The 23,415-nt window shown below is 44.9% G+C and overlaps 1 protein-coding gene across 4 annotated transcripts in view; it reads left to right on the forward strand.

Annotated features, from left to right (window-relative positions):
- Positions 1-23,415, forward strand: part of LOC129822831 (rho GTPase-activating protein 12-like) — a 90,248-nt gene that overhangs the window by 1,959 nt on the left and 64,874 nt on the right. For all 4 annotated transcript variants that reach the window (XM_055881265.1, XM_055881269.1, XM_055881268.1 and 1 more), the window contains exon 2: positions 5,715-6,572. In XM_055881265.1, coding sequence (XP_055737240.1) covers positions 5,760-6,572 — 813 coding nt within the window. In that variant the 5' untranslated portion in view covers positions 5,715-5,759. The remainder of the gene's footprint in view (positions 1-5,714; positions 6,573-23,415) is intronic.

Genomic DNA, 23,415 nt, shown 5'->3' on the forward strand with positions numbered 1-23,415 from the left:
GAACGTCAAGATAAGCATGAATAATACCCTATTATGTGCGGTATAAAAGAGGGTAATCAACAAGTACCCTAGTATTTTGGAGCTCATTCAATAGGGTGAGACCTCCCAAAGGTGAGCCAATGCCATTTTGAACGGCATTTTTACTTGTTTGCCGTTTTGATTTTAATCAATAACAGAGCAACTAGTTGGCTTATATTGCTTAAGGACTGACTGTATTTTGTTCTTCTTAGAGCAGAGAATTTATCTGAGTTGGATTGCAATTCCCTGTTTCCTGTTTCACAGCCTGCCACAGAAATTAACGACACATCAGTCGGAGTTTGCGTCCCAAATAGCACCCTATTCCCTGTATACTGCACTACTTTTGTCCAGGGCCCATAGGGGAAATAGGGTTCTATTTGGGATGCAGACAGAGAGACGGGGAGTCAGCCTTCAAAAACACTGTTACTCAAGCTGTCAGTTCATTGTTTCCCAGAAGTCAGCTGTATTTACAGTTAGCTGTAGTTCAGAATGGGTTGATTTATGTGTCGGAAGTAATGCTTCGGCTCCATCACCAGAGTTTTCTTATCTGGGTTTTGAGGTTTGATTGACACCTCTTCCATAAAAGTCATCCATTGGTTCAATTCAGTTGCCATGGAAATCTCAGACCAGGAATATTACGGTGAACATCATTTTTGCAACTTTTTGTTAGAACTGTGGATTAGTTATAAGCATAATATTAACAGTCATAAGGTTGTTAGATATAATGACACTGCCTCCTTGGGGAAAAGGAGCCTAATGTATAATATAACAAAAATAGTGCCTTGTCCCATTCTCTGTCTACTTTAGCCAACACTTACTGTATATCACTAATGTATATCATGCAATACATTACAAGGAGCAATATACCATTTGGTTACAATGTGTACAGTATGGATGAGGCTACAGAGTGCCCAAACAAAATGAATTATCCATCTTAGGAGATGGTGGCATGAGGAAAGGGTATGTGAGCCTGTTAGGGAGTGATTGCTGTGGGTATGCAGCATCACTCGTGTTGCGGTTATCGGTATTAATGGCAGTCGCCAGTCTCCAGTCCCACCTCTTTACACCATGTGTGTCTGTCAGTAAGTAAGTCAGTCTCCCCTCTTCACACCCCTAGATGTGCTGGGGAATGTAAGCTGAAGAGGGAGAGCTCTGGTTCCTGTGTGTGACACGAGAGGACGTGTGACAGAAGTACACATAAGGCGTCCACATGCTTCCCAGGCGGAACAGTTTGGACGTTTTGGACTTCGGGCACACAATTGTTTTCTCTGGGCCAACCGATGTTCGGGAGCCAAAGTCTACACCCCTTCTTCCATGATAAGTCAACTGTAGGGATTCTTCAATAAAGTATTTTTGTTGTCATTCAACGAGAGCTTGTTTTCATGCACATTTCTTCATTGAGAAATACTGCACCAAACATGTTAGTAAGATGTAAAATTGCGCGTCGAAGATATACTCTGCAAAAAGCTCAAAATGAATAACCAATTTTTGATTCCGGGATGCTGGCTTTCATAGCAGAGTTTCTGTGTCTGTGTTCTTTTGCCCATCTTAATCTTTTATCTTTATTGGCCAGTCTGAGATATGGCTTTTTCTTTGCAACTCTGCCTAGAAGGCCAGCCTCCCTGAGTCGCCTTTTTACTGTTGACGTTGAGACTGGTGTTTTGTGGGTGCTATTTAATGAAGCTGCCAGCTGAGGACTTGTGAGGTGTCTGTTTCTCAAACTAGACACTAATGTACTTGTCCTTTTGCTCAGTTGTGCACCGGGGCCTCCCACTCCTCTTTATTCTGGTTAGAGACAGTTTGCGCTGTTCTGTGAAGGGACTAGTACACAGCGTTGTACCAGATCTTCAGTTTCTTGGCAATTTCTCACATGGAATAGCCTTCATTTCTCAGAACAAGAATAGACTGACGAGTTTCAGAAGAAAGTTCCTTGTTTCTGGCCATTTTGAGCCTGTAATCGAACCCACAAATGCCAATGCTTCAGATACTCAGCTAGTCTAAAAAAGGCCAGTTTTATTGCTTCTTTAATCAGGAAAACAGTTTTCAGCTGTGCTAACATAATTGCAAAATGGTTTTCTAATGATCAATTAATCTTTTAAAATTATAAACTTGTATTAGCTAACAGAGCGTGCCATTGGAACACAGGAGTGATGGTTGCTGATAATGGGCCTCTGTACGCCTATGTAGATATTCCATACAAAATCAACCGTTTCCAGCTACAATATTCATTTACAACATTAACAATGTTTACACTGTATTTCTGATCATTTTAATGTGCAAAAAATGTGCTTTTCTTTCAAAAACAAGGACATTTCTAAGTGACCCCAAACATTTGAACGATAGTGTATACACACTGTCAGAAGTTTACATACTCTTAGGTTGGCGTCATTAAAACTCGTTTTTCAACCACCACAAATTTCTTGTTAACAAACTATTGTTTTGGCAAGTCGGTTAGGACATCTACTTTGTGCATGACACGAGTCATTTTTCCAACAATTGTTTACAGACAGATTATTTAACTTATAATTCACTGTATCACAAATCCAGTGGACCAGAGTTTACATACACTAAGTTGACTGTGCATTTAAACAGATTGGAAAATTCCAGAAAATTATGTCATGGCTTTAGAAGCTTCTGATAGGCTAATTTACATAATTTGAGTCAATTGGAGGTGTACCTGTGGATGTATTTCAAGGCCTACCTTCAAACTCAGTGCCTCTTTGCTTGACATCATGGGAAAAGCAAAAGAAATCAGCCAAGACCCCAGAAAAAATTGTAGACCTTCACAAGTCTGGTTCATCCTTGGGAGCAATTTCCAAACGCCTGAAGGTACCACGTTCATCTGTACAAACAACAGTACGCAAGTATTAACACCATGGCACCACGCAGCCATCGTACCACTCAGGAAGGAGATGCGTTCTGTCTCCTAGAGATGAACGTACGTACATCATAATTAGAACAACAGCAAAGGCCATTGTGAAGATGCTGGAGGGAACAGGTACAAAAGTATCTATATCCACAGTAAAAGGGTCCTATATCGACATAACCTGAAAGGTCGCTCAGCAAGGAAGAAGCCACGGCTCCAAAACCACCATAAAAAAGCCAGACTACGGTTTGCAACTGCACATGGGGAGAAAAATAGTACTTTTTGGAGAAATGTCCTCTGGTCTGATGGAGAAAAAAAAAATAGAACTGTTTGGCCATAGTGAACATCGTTATGTTTGGAGGAAAAAGGAGGAGGCTTGCAAGCCGAAGAACACCATCCCAACCGTGAAGCATGGGGGTGGCAGCATCATGTTGTGGGGGTGCTTTGCTGCAGGAGGGACGGGTGCACTTCACAAAATAAATGGCATCATGAGCCAGGAAAATTATGTGGATATATTGAAGCAACTTCTCAAGACATCAGTCAGGAAGTTAAAGCTTGGTCGCAAATGGGTCTTCCAAATGGACAATGACCCCAAGCATACTTCCAAAGTTGTGGCAAAATGGCATAAGGACGACAAAGTCAAGGTATTGGAGTGGCTATCACAAAGCCCTGATCTCAATACTATAGAAAATTTGTGGACAGAACTGAAAAAGCGTGTGCGAGCAAGGAGGCCTACAAACCTGACTCCGTTACACCAGCTCTGTCAGGAGGAATGTGCCAAATTCCAACTTATTGTGGGAAGCTTGTGGAAGGCTACCGAAAACCTTTGACCCAAGTTAAACAATTTGAAGGCTATTACACTCAATTAGTATTTGGTAGATGTAAACTGCTGACCCACTGGGAATGTGACGAAAGAAATAAAAGCTGAAATAAATCATTCTCTCTACTATTTTTCTGAGATTTCACATTCTTAAAATAAACTGATGATCCTAACTGACCTAAAACAGGGAATTTTTACTAGGACTAAATGTCAGGAATTGTGAAAAACTGAGTTTAAATGTATTTGGCTAAGGTGTATGTAAACTTCCGATTTCAACTGTACATGGCCATTAAGGCCAGATCATTCTTCAAGATGTTCAAACGTTCATAGATGACCAGCAGGGTCAAATAATAATCACAGTGGTTGTTGAGGGTGCAAAAGGTCAGCACCTCAGGAGTAAATGTCAGTTGGCTTTTCATAGCCGAGCATTCAGAGGTCAAAACAGCAGGTGCGGTAGAGAGAGGGAGAGAGAGGCTGGAAAACAGCAGGTCCGGGACAAGATATCTGTCTGGAGAATAGGTCAGGGTTCCATAGCCGCAGCCTGTTGCTCAGGTGGCTGAGGTCCTGTGCATAGTTATATGGATTGTTAAACTTTGAAATCAATGGTTTTTGTTTGGCATGCATTTTAAAGTGAAAAAATACTTCTGTTAAGTTTTTCCGTTAATGTGGAATTGCTCTGTAGTAGATCATCCTGATTGGTGTACAGTCGCTGCTCTGTGATAGCCTATTCTCTGTCACTCACACTCTTTCCCAGACCACTGTAACTACCAGATATCTATTCCTGGTGGGAGGCTGTTGTGTGTATCCTCTGCCACTGTGGCTAAATGTGTGCGTTCATATCCCTTTACATACGAGGGACCATCCTCTATATAGATACAGCATAGACTCACGCCTCAGAAAAGCACCTGCTTTTTCCTGCCTCTTCGGGATGTCAGACAGACTGCAGCGGATTCTATTTAAAAGAGCATAAAGATAATCTGACACGAGGGAGTTATGGATGGAAGCTACTCTGGCAGGGGAGCCCCTGAACCGTGCGTTGATGTTGATGGGTATTTCTAGGTGATATGTCAGGGGATTTTCAATGTCAGATACTGCAGATCACTGACAGTGCTTCCAAACCAGAGGTAGACCCAGTTCCCAGTCAAAAAAACAAGGGGAGGAGGGTCTTGGCTGTCACTAGATGCAGTAAAATGTGAATGAAGTAAGGGATTTTGTGTCATCTGAGAAACCGAAGGGAATAGCTAGCTCCAGTCAGAGCCTTAAATATTCCAAATAAGGCTGTGGTGCCAGCAGGCTACTGTTTTTGCTATATTTATAGTAGACCTATATTAGTAATACTATATGCAACTCTGGCCATTTTAGGCTTTATTTAGGACAAGTGTTTCTCTCTGCCATTGTCATCTGATCACAAAAGCTCTGTATGTCCGTGGGTTCAGGTGATTGGGGTCAGGCTGGCCTCACCTGTGTTCCTTTGAGGTTAGTTGAGGTTTCTGCTGTGGATTTCCTATCCAGTCATATCTGTAACCGCAACCATCTCTTTCTGTTTCTGATCCTGTGGGTTTAAAGCTGGTTTTGAAAATGAGTGAATTGGCACCTGTATGATCTTCACTTACTGAAAATAGCTTGTGACATCATGCTAGTGTTGTCTGAGAGAGACTTGTGGGAAGCTGTCCGTAATAAAGTAGGATTTAAAGGCGATTGTTGTTGTGGTGAGTAGTAGTGTCTGTTTGAGATGGATTGCGTTAAAGGTTAAATCCCATTCAGACAGAGGGCTGTAAAGTACCATCTTTATGCAGGGTCAGGGTGATCGGTAGGGGGTAGAAATGAAGTCCTTAGCCTGTGATAAAAGAAGGTACCAACCTTGGGGAACAATAATAGTCTTTGGTAGGTTCAAGTTTGAACTTGATTTGTCCCAGAGGTCAATTGGCTTTGGTTTAGCATAAAACCGCTAAATAATGCCGTCGAAAATGAAACCCAAACTGAAACCTTCCTATTTTCTTCTCCCTGCAGTCTAGATGATCCCCAGTGAGAGATGTGGATACCCCCAGCCCTCCAATGCTGAGCACCAATAGAGGTCAAAGGTCGACAAGGTTAGAAGGGGTCAACACCACCATGGCTGACAGAGATGGGCATGGCGGCGGGGTGGATGTGCCCACCATCGCACCAGGCCAGGTGTACGTGGAGGTGGAGTACGACTATGAGTACACGGCCAAGGACAAGCTGATCTCCATCAGGCAGGGGGAGTGCTACATGCTGGTCAGGAAGACCAACGAGGACTGGTGGCAGGTGAGGAAGGAGGAGGGGATGAAAGCCTTCTATGTCCCAGCACAGTACGTCAGGGAAGTGCGCCGGGCGCTCATGCCCCCTCAGAAGCCTCTCGTCTCGTGCGGGATTGGTGGGATGAGTGGGGCGGTCCGTGTGAAGCCTACAGTTCTGGATATATGCAGAGCGTCCAATGAGAACCTCAACAACAGGCCGCCTCAGGAGATGTCTAGTTTTGGGCGTCCGTCGCCCTCCTCCACGCCGTCGCTCTTTCCGGTGCACGTCACCCCGCCCGCTCTGCCCAAGGACGCCAACCAGAACCCGGGCAGCCCGCGGCACAGCAAGCCCCCTGGTGTAGCCGAGCTGGTGCTCCTACACAACAACAATAACCATCACCACAGCAACAACTCCACATTACCACGGATGCGGGCAGACTCTCCACCCCCCAGGGCCCCTTACAACGACCATAAAAACCACCAGGGAAGTGATGATACAGACCAGACCCCCTCCTCTTCTGGCGACTCCCCGGGGGAGGGGTCGGAGACGCTCCGGAACGACTCGGAGTCTGGAGACGACCTAAGTAGCAGCTCTGCTGAACACATGCAGGTAAGAGACAGTATGATGAACATGCTGCTGTTAAATGGGAACCGACACACCCATGATTATTACAGCCCTTCCAGCATCCTCTTTTCTCCCTTGCTCTCTTTTTCATCCATGTCCCTGGCCAGCTTGCTCCTTTCTCCTCTCTCTCTCCCTCCTGTCAGATTAGATTTTGATTGATTGAGGGTCTCTCCTCCACTGTCTCCTACGGAGCTGCCTTCATTCATCAGCCCCCATGGACAATGCTGTTTTATTCCACCCCATTGCCTTGAATACTCTTGGCCTCCTTTGCCAGATCTGACAAGAGCAGCAACAGTTGCTGCAGGTGCTTATTAATTAAGGCGGAGGGTAGATGCTCCTCTGTACGTGTTGGGCCATTTAAAGACTAAATGGGGTGTTCACAGCACCACTGTTAAATCTGAAGGTCCTGTAATTGAGTGTGGTTGTCGGACCTACACGGGACACACACTGGAGTGATATGCTGATCCATGAAGCAGGTGTCTGGTTTTGGATGTAGTTGCCTATGAGGGCAACTTCAACAGTGGAATATAGTGCTGATGAGTTTGGAGCCTAAACTTTCCTTTGTACCAACAGGTCTCTCTCTCTCAGCAAGAGGGTAGAATGGCTCTGGGAGCCTCCAAGTCTAGAGCAGAGGGCCATGGGAGTCTCAGTTGAGTGTCCACCTCAGCAACAGCATGTGTATAACTCACAGACCTCACCAAGGTTGATCATGTAGGACTCCTCCTCCCACCTCCATTATGACTCATTATCATCATCAGACGTCATCAGGAGAGGCCCGGATCATTCGGTCTGTCTCTGTCTGAGGTGTAAATTAATGAACCTGTGAATAAAATGACAAGCGGAGTCCCTCCTGTGAAGGAGGTGGTGGTCTACGGAAGGAGCAGATGGATTTGGGAGCATTTGGTGGGTTCTTTATAAATTCAGGCTGTGGGTAGATTATGTGAAGGTTCTTTGTCGAGAAGGAGGCAGAAGGCGGCTGAGGAACAAAGAGAGGGTCTGGGCTTGAATAGAAACTAGGTCATATCAGCTGAGGATCAGTCTTCTCTGCTCTGTCGCCCCACTGTGTGTGTGTGTGTGTGTGCGCGAAAAGAATGAAAGCCATGTGCTAGGGGTTAGAGGAGAGAGAATGGAACCAATGGTTTGCAGACCATGACAACAAGATTTGAATGTGTTTTGTTGTTGTAAAACAATGATGAAATCCCAACCAGCTGCATGCTAAATTATGTTCTGTCTAATTCACCAGAATTAATTTCATGCTTGTCAAATTGGTGACCATAATCATACACATTTTCCGCGGTCATTTACATGTTACTTGTGCATCAAGGGGTTTTTGTCATAATTCTTTTGACAGATCGTAGTGGGTAGTGGCAACTGAGCGTATGCCTAGCCCACGGCAAATTGGCTCTGCCAGTGAACCGCAGAGCTCGCTCACTGTCTGGTCAGGTGAAACCCGCTCCATGTCATTTCGTGGCCAGTTGCCATGCAGGTGATTGGCCCTGCAGTGCAACCAACCAACACTTTCAATTCCTGTGTCATTGCAGGGTTACAGCAAAGAAGTGTGTATGCGAAGCAAAGCACTTTGAGCTGAGACATTTACTAGAAGCCTCTTTTCCTGTTTTCCTCTTTTTCTATCCACCCCTTCCCGCTCCTCTCCTCCCTTGCCTGTATCCCCTCCTTCCCGCTCCTCTCCTCCCTTGCCAGTATCCCCTCCTTCCCGCTCCTCTCCTCCCTTGCCTGTATCCCCTCCTTCCCGCTCCTCTCCTCCCTTGCCTGTATCCCCTCCTTCCCGCTCCTCTCCTCCCTTGCCTGTATCCCCTCCTTCCCGCTCCTCTACTCCCTTGCCAGTATCCCCTCCTTCCCGCTCCTCTCCTCCCTTGCCTGTATCCCCTCCTTCCCGCTCCTCTCCTCCCTTGCCTGTGTCCCCTCCTTCCCGCTCCTCTCCTCCCTTGCCTGTGTCCCCTCCTTCCCGCTCCTCTCCTCCCTTGCCTGTGTCCCCTCCTTCCCGCTCCTCTCCTCCCTTGCCTGTGTCCCCTCCTTCCCGCTCCTCTCCTCCCTTGCCTGTGTCCCCTCCTTCCCGCTCCTCTCCTCCCTTGCCTGTATCCCCTCCTTCCCGCTCCTCTCCTCCCTTGCCTGTATACCTTCCTTCCCTCTACCCCCCTTGCCTTTATCCTTCTCCCTCCATAGGACAGAGAATCAGGGAATGTGTGTGAGGATTTGTCAGTGACAAGCTAGCCTGAGCCTGTGCCAGTGCCAGCTCGTCTCCCTAGCCTAAATTGATTTGATCAGATCAGTGAAGGATAGTAAACCTCTGTGTGTTACCATATTCTCCCTACCCTAATTCCCTTCTCTGTAGGGCACTGTTAGGCCAGTAGTAGCTATAGGATCAGGTGGCCCACATTTCTCTGGTTGATACACAGCTTTGGTCCGATGGGTTCGTTGGCAATGTCACCCCTGAATCCCATTTAGATTCCGCCAACAACCCCCCCCCCCCTCCCCTTACCCCTTCCTTGCTCTTCTAAAAGCACAGCTCCTATGCTCTTAAAGGATTGTCAAAATAAACCTCTTTCCTTACTGCTCAAGACCCTGACTGGCATCCGTACGGAGTGGTATTTCAGTTCTTTAAAGGACATGATGTGGGCCACCCTGTACTGCGGCCAAGCTGTACCATTTTTAAAGCTTGTTATTTTTCACTTGTCCATACTAGGTTATTTTTGTAGCACATTGTGTGTCATGTGTATCATATACGAGACCCAATAAACATCATATATCACTATCTGTAGACAGCCTAGTGGTTAAGAGCGCTGGGCCAGTAACGAAAGATCGCTGGTTCAAATTCCCGAGTCGGCAAAACTGCCTTTCTGCCCTTGAGTAAGGCAGTTGGTTCAGAGGGGTTGGTGTTGGTTCAGAGGGGTTGGTGTTGGTTCAGAGGGGTTGGTGTTGGTTCAGAGGGGTTGGTGTTGGTTCAGAGGGGTTGGTGTTGGTTCAGAGGGGTTGGTGTTGGTTCAGAGGGGTTGGTGTTGGTTCAGAGGGGTTGGTGTTGGTTCAGAGGGGTTGGTGTTGGTTCAGAGGGGTTGGTGTTGGTTCAGAGGGGTTGGTGTTGGTTCAGAGGGGTTGGTGTTGGTTCAGAGGGGTTGGTGTTGCTTCAGAGGGGTTGGTGTTGGTTCAGAGGGGTTGGTGTTGCTTCAGAGGGGTTGGTGTTGCTTCAGAGGGGTTGGTGTTGCTTCAGAGGGGTTGGTGTTGCTTCAGAGGGGTTGGTGTTGCTTCAGAGGGGTTGGTGTTGGTTCAGAGGGGTTGGTGTTGGTTCAGAGGGGTTGGTGTTGGTTCAGAGGGGTTGAGTTAAATGTTAAATTAGGTTGAAAGCATTTAGTTGTGCAACTGACTAGATATCTCCTTTTTGTTCTCTCTAGGTATGTGAGGGTTGTCATTCTCTCTCTTCCTTCCCCTCCCCCCCAATGTGTCATTGAGTAGAGAGAGAATGAGGTAGACATTGCTTCATGGCGCTGTTGTTTGTCTGTGGCTTTGCCTTCTGGTGCCAGCCAGGCAGTGGAACTTGTTGGCTGCTTGCCTTGCTCTGCCTGAGACAACCCCCACGCTTTTCTGCCCATCAGACAAAACAATCTCTGAGAGGTGTGAGCGTATGTACACCGTACGATGGCAAAATTTTACTCTGTAGCCCAGCATTCTTGATTGGACTATTCTGCAAGATGCTCTTTGGTTCCCAAATTTGTGATTGTATAAATCTAATTATAACAATGCATAACTCTGCGATGCTTTAGGCTACAAACAAGTGGTCAAATGCCAGAGGAAGACTCGACTCTGCACATGGGGATATCTTTGACCTTCTAATGTCGAGGAGTCTTAACTTTTTTTTTTACTGTAATAAAAAAAGGGGTGGGTGTGAATGGGAAAAGGGGGGCCCTGGGAATTGTTTTTGGGGAACTGCTGCTCTAATATAGAAGCCATACCCCTGCCATGTGCACCACCATGTGTAGCTAATGCAGGGATAGTAAAGGGACCATATTGAGAAGCATGTCTATTAGCCCTGAAAATAACCACATATCGCATGTCTTTATGACAGCAACTCCCAATGGAAGGGGCACCATCACTTTGTTGTCTATCGTATGTCCTCCACTTCCAGGCTTTGCTCAGCAACACAAATGGTGTATGTGACATAACTTGAATGAAACTGTATACAGGAGTAAGTCTGTGGAAAAGGAACAACTGGTCTGAGTTGTCCCAAGGTCAGATCTATGAATTTCCACCTGCCTTTACGTATGCTGTGTTAATCTGCTAGCGGCACTCTCATCTGATCTGGGTGCTTCCCAAGTGGAACACCATTCCCAGGGATCCCAGGGATGCACCCAGATCAGATCAGATGAACACAGCATATATACTGTATGTAGTGCACTGCGTTTGACCAGCACACTATGTGTGCACTACTTAGGGAATAGGGTGCATTTCTGAGACCGAAGGCCAGACAGACATGGTTGTTTCAAGTAATCGATATCAGTAGTACTATAAAAAACGAAATGTAGAACAAAAACACACAAATTAGAAATAAGAGGAACACGAGATCGTAATTTAGCTATATACAGTGCGTTTGGATAGTATTCAGACCCCTCGACTTTTTCCACATTTTGTTATGTTACAGCCTTATTCTAAAATTTATTAAATATTTTTTCACCCTCATCAATCTACACACAATACCTCATAATGACAAAGCGAAAACAGGATTTTATAAATTTTTGTAAATTTATTGCAATCAAAACTGAAATACCTTTTATTTACATAAGTATTCAGTCCTTTTTCTATGAGACTTGAAATTGAGGTCAGGTGCATCCGGTTTCCATTGACCATCCTTGAGAGAATGCCAAGAGTGTGCAAAGCCGTCAAGGCAAAGGGTAACTACTTTGAAGAATCTGAAATATATAATATATTTTGTTTTAGCACTTTTTTTGGTTACTGCATGATTCCGTTTGTGTTATTTCATAGTTGTGATGTCTTCACTATTATTCTACAATGTAGAAAATAGTAAAACATAAAGAAAAACCCTTGAATGAGTAGGTGTGTCCAAACTTTTGACTGGAACTGTATATATCATTATTTTTTGAGGGGACGCACAAAACAATTTAGGCAACTGGGATCTTGATCCAAGAGGGGATTGAATGTCTCTGCTTTAACCCAGAAGCTTGATGTTGACATATAGCCACTTAGCTAGCAAGTTAGCAAACCAAATGCATAGCTGGAGCCCTGAGCTGGATATCATTTATTTGACACATCTTAGATTTCTTATAGTTATACTTAACTTCTAGTTATAAGCAGTGGCGTAGCACGCACCCAGGCAGCCCCAACAAGGTATTGAAAATCATTTTGAAATACCCCGGTATACGGCATAAACGGTGTATCGTCCAAGCCTTGTCTTAGTGGTCTGGGATGATGGAGTTGTGTGCCATAACCAGCCTTTCAAAGCACTTCATGATTTACAGATGTGAGTGCTACAGGGTGGTAGTCACTGTGGCAAGTAGCCTTCAAGTTCTTGTGAACAAGTATGATGGTGGTCAGCTTGAGACGTGGGGATTACAGACTGGGAGAGAAAAGGACCGTGAATATACCTGCCAGCTGTTCTGCCCATTCTCTGAGAACTCGCCCTTGAATACCGTCTGGCCCTGTGGCCTTGCGAGTGTTGACCTGATTTAAAAACCTTACTCACGTCAACCTCGGAGAGCGAGATCACCCAGTCCCCTGGGTCGGCGGGAGTCCTCATGCATGGCTCTGTTGTTTTTGTCGAACTGTGCATAAAATGCATTGAGTTCGTCTGGTAGGGAGGCGTTGTTGGGCAGATCACGGTTTGGGTCTTCATTTGTAATCCGTAATGGACTGTAGCCCTGCCACATGCAACGGGCGTCAGAGCCTCTGTAATAGGATTCCACGTTGTTCCTATATTGTCCTTTTGCTTGTTTAAAGGCTCTGCAGAGGTCGTAGTGGGACTTCTTGTACTTGTTTGTAGCCGTAGCATCGGGGTTGGCTGCGATAGCCCTGTGTGCTGTAGCCCTGTCCTTTAGTTTAGTGCCAACATTGGTGTTAATGCAGGGCTTTTGATTGGGGAAGCAGCAAACCTTCACTAATGACGCCGGTGACGGAGGTGGTTAGCTCGACAACGCTATCGATGGAGTCCCAGAACACATTCCAGTTGTCTCTAGCAAAGCAGTCCTGTAGCATAGCCTACGGAGGACGCTAGAGCTCGCACACCATTTGCTGTACCACTCTCTCGATTTACCTGAATTCAATGTCCTGTCCGCTCGGTGAATGGAGACTCCATAGAGTTAGATAGCCATGTGGAGTATCTTGTCCGAAAGCCATGTTTCAGAAAGGCAGGGAATATTGAAATTACGAGAGTCCCATTGATAGCAATTATCAAGTGACTTTACCTTCAATAAACGAACATTGGCCAATAGAATGAAGGGAAGAGATGGCTGGTTTTCCCTTCGACATTCATCTTGCAAGGACTCCCCTTCTCCTGCCACTTTTTCGCTGGTGTTTCCTCTTGGGGACCCTGAAACTTGGGTCGGAATTAACTTTGGTCAACTCGGCATAACCGCTCATACAAAAGGGACTCGCCTTTCAGCCAGGTAAATGTCTATGGCAACACATTTTTCAAAACTAACCTACTACAGGGCAGGCTAACTCACGGTTAACTCCACTTACCCTGAATGAAATTACTCAGCCGTGAGTTGAGGACCAATGAAATCAGATTCCCTCCCTCTCGCAAAGATTACATCATTATGCCCTTCATTTGAGGAAGACGACTGATTCAGTATTTCATTGTATTAATCAAATCAAAATGTTCATGTTAAAATGTGTCACATTACACATTTAGTAATGAAAGAATGCATTTTAAACTTCACGCAATATGACAATTCTGTATGAATAATATCAACAGGAGTGAGAAAACAGGTGCTTGTGCATTGATAAACACATCAAAGCATACCAAAGATGGCATTAACGATAAGTAATAAAATAAAGATGGCACTTCTAAAAGCCTATTTCACTTCATAGCCTGCTTTCAATATGATTTTAAATCTAATTGTATTGGTCATGTACACATATTTTGCAGATGTTATCGTGGGTGTAGCGAAATGCATATGTTTCTAGCTCCAACAGTGCAGTAATACCTAAATATACAAAACAATACACACAACCCCCCCCCCCCCCCCCCCCCCCCCCCCCCAAAAAGGAATTAAGAAATATATACATTTTAGAATGAGCAATGTCACCCGAGTCCGGAATATATATGTATATGATGATGTGTATAGACATTATGGACAGTATAGAAAAGGTGTGTACAGTAGTAGTTATATAGGATGAGCCTTTACTAGAATACAGTATATACACTGAGTTTACAAAACATTAGGAACTCCTTCCTAATATTGAGTTGTACCCCCCTTTTGGCCTCAGAATGGACTACAAGGTGTCAAAAGCGTTCCACAGGGATGCCGGACCATGTTGACTTCAATGCTTCCAACAGTTGTGTCAAGTTGGCTGGAAGTCCTTTGGGTGGTGGACTATTCTTGATACACATGGGAAACTTTTGAGTATGTGAAACCCAGCAGCGTTGCAGTTCTTGACACACTCAAACTGGTGCGCCTGGAACCTACTACCATACCCCGTTCAATGGCACTTAAATCTTTTGTCTTGCCCATTCACCCTCTGAATGGCACACATACACAATCCATGTCTCAATTGTCTCGAGGATTTAAAAATCCTCCCTGTCATCTACACTGATTTGAAATGGATTTAACAGGTGACATCAATAAGGGATCATAGACTGACCAGGTGAATCCAGGGGAAAGATGTGTCATGGAAAGAGCAGTTCTTCCTAATGTTTTGTACACTGAGTACATATGATCTGGTTTAAACAGTATGTACATAGGGAAGGAGTCTTGAAGGTGCAGGGTTGAGTACAAGATGGTAACTGGCTAGTAACTGTGATAAAGTTCAGAGCAGGGTACAGGGCTTAAGCCAGTTAGTGGTGACTATTTAACAGTCTGGTGGTCTGGAGAAGCTGTTTTTCAGTCTCTCGGTCCCTACTTTGATGCACCTGTACTGTGTCCGCCTTCTAGATGGGAACGGGGTGAACAGGCCATGGATCGGGTAGCTGAGGTCCTTGATGATCTTCTTGGCCTCCCTCTGACAACAGGTGCTGTAGATGTCCTGGAGTGTTCCCCCGTTGATGCGTTCCCCCGTTGATGCGTTTGGCTGACCACACCACCCTCTGTAGAGCCCTGCGGTTGCGGACGGTGCACAACAGGCCTACTGTTGTGTCTTCTGCAAACCATATGATTGAGTTAGAGACCTGCATGGCCACGCAGTCATGGATGAACAGGGAGTACAGGCGGGGGCTGAGCACACGCCCTTGTGGGGCCCCCGTGTTGAGGATCAGCATAGCAGAGGTGCTGTTGCCTCCCTTGACCACCTGGGGTCGGCCCGTCAGGAAGTCCAAGACTCAGTTGCACAGGGCAGGTTCAGACCAAGGGCCCCAAGCTTGGAGGGCACATTGGTGTTCAAGGCTGAGCTGTAGTTGATGTACAGCATTCTTACATAGGTATTCCTCTAGTCCAGATGGGATAGGGCAGTGTGCAGTGCGATGGCAATTGTGAATCCATGAATGACTGGATAGAGAAACGTTACAACAATGTCATGTCATTAAAAATGTATGCACTCTATTGTAAGTTGCTCTGGATAAGAGTGTCTGCTAAATGACTAAAATGTAAAATGTAAAATGTCATTAAAGGTTCCAGAAGAAGCATCTTGTGAGGGGATGGAAGTCTGCTAGCTAGTGTTGTGCTGTCTCTCTGTGTCTCCTCTCTTTTTCTCACGTGACTTATTTAGGTTTACACATTTGGGTTTACACATTTATCTCAGTCTGTTAGGCGCTTGTTTACAAACTTGTGCAAGGGGAGGCAGGAGAGCAAAGGTTGTGAATGTGTAACAGGTTACTGACTGACAGCTCACAATGTTGTGTGTGGCTATGGGTAACAGACAGTTCTTCATATTTCACCTTTGAAACAATATAACCTCAAAAATATGAATTGCTGTTGTGATAAAGTTTCTGGATACTTCTAGAAACCAGGTTGATTTGTCTGTTAAAATTTGCCCACTGTTCTGTTTGAGCTGGGCTGCCTGTCTTAGCTACTTCCCAGGCGCTGGCTGAAAAGGAGGCCCTTGCTTGTTTTCCAGTGCATACTCGTTATTCCTGCCCCCCCCCCACACACACACACACACAAACACACACTTGTAACCTACTGTACAGACCTGGCTGTGGGTCTAGTTCATGGGTAGTGCCCTCTCTCCCTCTGGTTCTCTTTGTGTCTCCCTCTGGGTCTCTTTGTCGCTCCTCTCTCTGTTGTTCTCTCTCTTCTATTTCTCTCTCTTTCTCCATCTCTTTCAATATATATTTTTTACATTTTCTCCCATCTCTCTCTCGTGATGATGATGAGTGCTGTTGATGGGTTGTCAGAGGTACTATATGTGAAGGACATGATGCTACTCATAGTAACTGAAAACACCTCCGGCACCAGGCAGCCTTTACGGTAGGTAGCTAACCTGTTTGAACTTGAATTCATCCTCTCCCAGAGATTTGTGGTTCTGTGCTGAGACGACGGGAGTATAGTCTACAGCGTCCTGGGGAGGTTGAGCATCTCCTCTCCTTTTGCGTGTGTGCGCCTCCTAGAAGTGGAGCTGATGTATAGATCCCCTGGTTAGCAAGAATCCTGTCTGTTTCGTAACCTGGGATTTCTGGTAATCCTTCGATAAGGTAGGGGAAAGGTTGGAGAGGAGGAGAAACGCTCACTGTGGGACATTTCTTCACCTTTGAACGATTGCAGCGATGAATCTCTTCTACTCATTCTCTCTCTCCTACACTCCCTCTCTTATTCGGTTATTCACTCCCTTGTCATTCACTCCCTCGGACTCCCTTTGCTTGCTCTCTCTCTCTGTCTCTCTGTCTGTCTCTGTGTGTGTGTGTGGGGAGCTGTGCTGGACTGACTGGGACAGCATGTACCCAGAGGACAAGGTAAGTGCCAGAAGGAATGAATGAGTGAACAAGAGTCATTCCTGATTTTTATTTATTATGTATATATTTTTGAATGCTTTTTCCTCACCTCTTTCCTTCCCGCCTCCCCCCCCCCCCACCTTGCCTTCCATCCCACCTTCCCTTCCTCTGTTTCAGCCACACACCTGATTTAAACTAGCTGAGACTAGTGTGTCAACTAGCTAGCGTTCCAAAATCAACGCACTGCCTTGCCTTGGTACCACTGCTGAAATCCTGCTTGCTACTAGCGTTGTTATTTTGGTTGTTGTGTTAGGAAGACTAGAGTGTCCCTCATCTGTGCAGATTGACAGCCACCAGTGCCTTTGAGTGTGTGTTTACTGTTTAGTGATGGTGTAAGAAACTGACACATATATGACACATTTCTGTTGCGATAGACAGTATAGCTAGTTGTATGTACAGTTGAAGTCGGAAATTTACGTACACCTTAGCCAAATACATTTAAACTCAGTTTTTCCCAATTCCTGACATTTAATCCTAGTACAAATTCTCTCTCTTAGGTCAGTTGGGATCCCCACTTTATTTTAATAAAGTGAAATGTCAGAATAATAGAGAATGATTTATTTCAGGTTTATTTCATTCATCACATTCCCAGTGGGTCAGAAGTTTACATACACTCAATTAGTATTTGGTAGCATTTCCTTTAAATTGTTTAACTTGGGTCAAACATTTCGGTAGCCTTCCACAAGCTTCCACAAGGGTGAAGTTTGTCAGGTTTATAGGTCTCCTTGCTTGCACATGTTTTGTCAGTTCTGCCCATAAATGTTCTATAGGATTGAGGTCAGGGCTTTGTGATGGCCACTCCAATACTTTGACTTTGTTGTCCTTAATCCATTTTGCCACAACTTTGGAAGTATGCTTGGGGTCATTGTCTATTTGGAAGACTCATTTGCAATCAAGCTTTAACTTCCTGACTGACGTCTTGAGACGTTGCTTCAATATATCCACATAATTTCCCCTCTTTCATGATGCCATCTATTTTGTGAAGTGCACCAGTCCCTCCTGCAGCAAAGCATCCCCACAACATGATGCTACCACCCCCGTGCTTCACGGTTGGGATGGTGTTATTCGGCTTGCAAGTCTCCTCCTTTTTCCTCCAAACATAACGATGGTCATTATGGCCAAACAGTTCTATTTTCGTTTCATCAGACCAGAGGACATTTCTCCAAAATGTACGATCTTTATCCCCATGTGCAGTTGCAAACCGTTGTCTGGCTTTTTTATGGCGGTTTTGGAGCAGTGGCTTCTTCCTTGCTGAGTGACCTTTCAGGTTATGTTGATATAGGACTCGTTTTACTGTGGATATAGATACTTTTGTACATGTTTCCTCCAACATCTTCACAGGGTCCTTTGCTATTGTTCTGGGATTGATTTGCACTTTTTGCCCCAAAGTACGTTCATCTCTAGGAGAGAGAACGCATCTCCTTCCTGAGCGGTATGATGGTTGTGGGGTGCCATGGTGTTAATACTTGCGTACTATTGTTTGTACAGATGAAGGTGGTACCTTCAGGCGTTTGGAAATTGCTCCCAAGAATGAACCAGACTTGTGGAGGTCTACAATTTTTTCTGAGGTCTTGGCTGATTTCTTTTGATTTTCCCATGATGTCAAGCAAAGAGGCACTGAGTTTGAAGGTAGGCCTTGAAATACATCCACAGGTACACCTCCAATTGACTCAAATTATGTCAATTAGCCTATCGGAAGCTTCTAAAGCCATGACATAATTTTCTGGCATTTTCCAAGCTGTTTAAAGGCACAGTTAACTTAGTGTATGTAAACTTCTGACCCACTGGTATTGTGATACAGTGAATTATAAGTGAAATAATCTGTCTGTAAACAATTTTTGGAAAATGTCTTGTGTCATGCACAAAGTAGATGTCCTAACCAACTTGCCAAAACTATAGTTTGTTAACAAGAAATTTGTGGAGTGGTTGAAAAACAAGTTTTAATGACGCCAACCTAAGTGTATGTAAACTTCCGACTTCAACTGTATGTATTATTTTTATAGGGTGCACCAGATATTATCTTGATGTAAGGATTCAGGAGACTCCTGTCCGGGCGGAGTTAAAAAGGTCTTTTGGCTCTGTCAGCCATAGTGTGGCAAGCGAACGGTGCTGTGGTATCGTAGCTACGTCTTCTGATTCCTCACGTTACAGCTGATTTGTACCTGGATGAAGCAGAGCGTTCAACAGGAACACTGTCTGTCACTCCTCACAGAGACAGTCGTTGTGTTTCTCTCAATGATATCACAACTCCAGGTTTCAGAATGGGTAAAGGTTTCCCCCACGAATTATCTTCTTGCCTGACACAATATCTGGCACTAAAATCTTGGACTGCCTATCCCATCATTTTTAATTAATCTCAGCCCAGGGCATGAATAATATCTGGTGATTTTACTATAGATGTGTCTCAAATGGCAACCTATTCCCAATGAGCCCTACATAGGGAATATAGTGCCATTTGGGACGAACCCTATATTACATGTAAAGTCATGTTCCTTCCTAATCTGCCTTGTTCGTCCTCTGTCTCAGGAGTCAGTCTCCTGTGGTTTGAACTATTTGTTTTTTATGTCTGAGCTCTGTTCAGTCCAGGGGTGGATGCTGTTTAAAAAAGAAAAGTATAGTTCGGGTGTCCAACCATGTTTTATGGTGAGTGTTTTTAATTTCTTATATGAACACACAGTGGTGTGTGTCAGTGTTTTATCTTTTTGATAGGGTTGTTTTAGCCAGATTGCTCTTGTGTAGGCAACATTTAAACATTCAATAGAATTGACACTTCATTGCCAATCAACAACAACATACATTTTCCCTGAGCAACACAACACGGTGTAACAGTACTGTTAGCCCCTGAGGTTTCCATGCTTTAGGCTGCCTGCCAATATTGTAGATATGTGCGTGGGCACTGGAGTGTGGGCGTCTAGCGTCAAGGGCACATTGTCACTGTCATATGACATCTCTAATGCTTATTACTGAACATAGCTGCCAAGGAGACTCCTCATCATCAACCTATCACACAGCAGAGAGAGCAGGGAGCCAGCCAGAGGGTAAAATTTCTATTTTGTTCTGTATGTGGATGGAAATTAGTTGGTGTTGGATTTGTTCTGGCATTGTGATGGCTGTTGATTTTAATGCTCTGAACTTGAAATGTATTGTGTTACTATACAGTAAAACAAAACAAAAAAATGGATGTATAGATGTGTTTTCCAAAAGAGACTGATAATTCAGGAGGTGTATCAAGGTCTTTCATGTACAAACACACACAGACATGTTATGAGGTTAGCCAACTCTTCTACCATGCCATACATGTATGCATATCCAGTGTGGGACCAGGCTATATGTTAGGAGGTGTGGATCAGCTGCTCAGCGGTTCTGTGGTCCGGCTGGTCCCGTGACAGACCAGGCAGCATTATGCTCTGCTGGTCAATCAATGGACTTTCCAGAGAGACTCAGCTCTTTGTCCTTAGAACTTTCCACAACAAGCCACTGTTGCTGAAGAGAGAAAGAGAGAGAGACATGTTGCATGGCATGGGCAAAATGTTCAGAGAGGGTCACTGTCGAATGTTCCAGCACCTTCTGCTAGTTTTAGTTGCTCTGTGTCTAAACAAACTTTCAAACCGCACCTAGCTACAACAATCCACATTTAGGTTGACACAACAGTACAGTGCCTAAGTAATTGTTACCCGAGTGAGGCTGGCTTCCTGCGCAGCAGGGGGTCCCAACACAAACTTGCACAGACTACCCTCACATGCACCTCTGTGCCTTCTGGGAATGCCCTGTCAATAAACCTTGGGGAGGCTTCAGAGTAACTCCAGGAATAACTTGTCAGCACAGGGAAAGGAAGGTGGAAGCTGGGGTGGTTTTCTGTCCAATGTGTGTCCCAAATGGCACCCTATTCCATATGTAGTGGACTTCTTTTGACCATGGCCCATAGTACACTATATAGGGACTAGGGTGCCATTTGGGGAGCATCCCAGCTTTCCCCCTGGCAGCAGAGAGGAATAAAGCAAGGCCAAAGGCTGCAAGTGTCCTTGCCTCTTGATTGGAGAAGAGCCATTAACTAGTGTCCATTCACGAAATGGATGTTCCCGTGGTAACAGATGTCTCGATGTTCTGTTCACGCTCCGCCGGGCCCTGGAACGCCATTGGCTGTTTGATCACCTTGTTGCTGCAGTGATTGACGTGTTGTTGACTACCTCTGTCAGACTGATTTAGAGTTTCCATCTTAATGGCTAGACCATCGGCCTTCTACTCGTGCACTTCTAGTAGCAGCATCCTTCTTCTTATGCACTACTCGTAATATTAGGAGCATCCTTATGCACTACTAGCACTGTTACAATAGTATGTTGATGAAACCATTATGGATGGATGTCCTCAGTGTCTCTAAAAGACAATTTATGCTTGATCCTAAAATGTGGTCGAGGGCTCCGTATGGAGGGTGTGACGCAATTGTGTGAGCTGATGGGAGGGTGTAGCTTGGGTCATCCCTCGTGCGTGTGTCTTTGCAGATGAAGTCAGTGAAAAATGTAAACGATGGAAAGGCGACCTTGTGGTGTTCTTTGTACTGGGAACCCTGTGCCAGCCACTTCTCCTGCAGACTTTAGGGCAGTTTCTCAACGATGGGTCAGACACCTCTCTCGGGTATCCAAGTAGCAGAGTTCAGGCAGGTAGCCCTCTTTCTTTGCAGACTCTCGTTCACCTTCTGGTGTGGGCCTCCCAGGTGGCTGTGCCTTCTGGTCTTCTTCGCACATTGTGTGTGAAGCTTTTGTATCAGGGGATTGCTCTTGACCAGTGGAAGAGCTGGGATGTTGCGGCCTATCAGGTGTGGGATCTCTGTTGAGATTGCAGAGAGGCTGTAGAGGTTGGTGTGTAAGACTCGAGACCTGAAGGTGACCGAGTGCTGTTGGGATTGATATTCTAAACTCAAAAAAAGAAACGTCCTCTCACTGTCAACTGCGTTTATTTTCAGCGAACTTAACATGTGTAAATATTTGTATGAACATAACACAACTGAGACATAAACTGAACAAGTCCCACAGACATGTGACTAACAGAAATGGAATAATGTGTCCCTGAACAAAGGAGGGGGGGTCAAAATCAAAAGTAACAGTCAGTATCTGGTGTGGCCACCGGCTGCATTAAGTACTGCAGTGCATCTCCTCCTCATGGACTGCGCCAGATTCGCCAGTTCTTCCTGTGAGATGTTACCCCACTCTTCCACCAAGGCACCTGGTGGCATCTTACTGGCAGCAATATCCTTGCCTGTGAAGCCCTTTCTGTGCAAAGCAATGATGACGGCACGTGTTTCCTTGCAGGTAACCATGATTGACAGAGGAAGAACAATGATATCAAGCACCACCCTCCTTTTGAAGCTTCCAGTCTGTTATTCGAACTCAATCAACATGACAGAGTGATCTCTAGCCTTGTCCTCGTCAACACTCACACCTATGTGAATGAGAGAATCACTGACATAAAGCCAGCTGGTCCTTTTGTGGCAGGGCTGAAATGCAGTGGATATGTTTTTGGGGGATTCAGTTCATTTGTATGGCAAAGAGGGACTTTGCAATTAATTGGAAGTCGTTTGATCACTCTTCATAACATTCTGGAGTATATGCAAATTGCCGTCATACAGAGGCAGCAGACTTTGTGAAAAATAATATTTGTGTCATTCTCAAAACTTTTGGCCACGACTGTAGATAGCCAGTGTGAATTTACGAATGCACCTTTAGTTTGAGATTCGAGTCTAGCAACTTTTGATAGACTGGTTTACTCTGGACAAACAATGGTTGCTTAGCAACCGGATACCAAACGTTTTTAAAAAAGTGAGTAATCGTTGTGATTGGAGGATGGCTGTGAGGGTTATCGAATCAGGATCAACTCCCGTGTTCTCACTCATTAATGATATAATATTCCTATTTGAAGATTTCAGAAAGGCTAGTCTCTTTGGTAATGACAAGGAATGGAATGTTAGCTAAAGAGACTGGTACTCAGGCCAGAATGTGTCTGCTGTATCCCAGAAGCTTGATGTTGACATATAGCCACTTAGCTAGCAAGTTAGCAAACCAAATGCATAGCTGGAGACCTGAGCTGGATATCATTTATTTGACACATCTTAGATTTCTTATAGTTATACTTCTAGTTATAAGCAGTGGCGTAGCATGCAGCTGCCAACGGTATTTTGAAATACCTCGGTATACTGCCTAATGAGCAGTAAACAATCCAAGATCTTTCCTTTAGGCACTTTCTTTTGCGTGGGTCTTGCGCAAGGCCAATATTGGGCAGGTCAGCTTGGTCTGTGCTGAAGTACAGAGGAAACATATGGGACACACTGTGTGTGGGTGCGTGCACATATTGTTGTGTGTGTGCGCTTCCTCTAGCCATGACCTGACTGGCACTAAAATGCTTATTAGAAAAGTAAACTTCTCACAACCATTGAAGTCCAAGGGATGAATAGTTTACCGTCCTTACTGTACATTCTACAACAGTAGGGTTATGATTTATGAAGACGAGTGGTTAGCTGCTGGAAATATGAATGTGTCCCAAATGGAACCCTAATATAGTACACCACGTTTTACATGGTCAATACAAAAGGTAGTGCTATAAAGGGAATAGGGTGACATTTAGAACCCGTAATAGATGGAGCATGGTTATCCACCAGACACAGCTTTTACAATTACATTTACATTACATTTAAGTCATTTAGCAGACGCTCTTATCCAGAGCGAC

The sequence above is a fragment of the Salvelinus fontinalis genome, chromosome 25, assembly GCF_029448725.1.
Source record: "Salvelinus fontinalis isolate EN_2023a chromosome 25, ASM2944872v1, whole genome shotgun sequence".
Lineage (NCBI taxonomy): Eukaryota > Metazoa > Chordata > Actinopteri > Salmoniformes > Salmonidae > Salvelinus > Salvelinus fontinalis.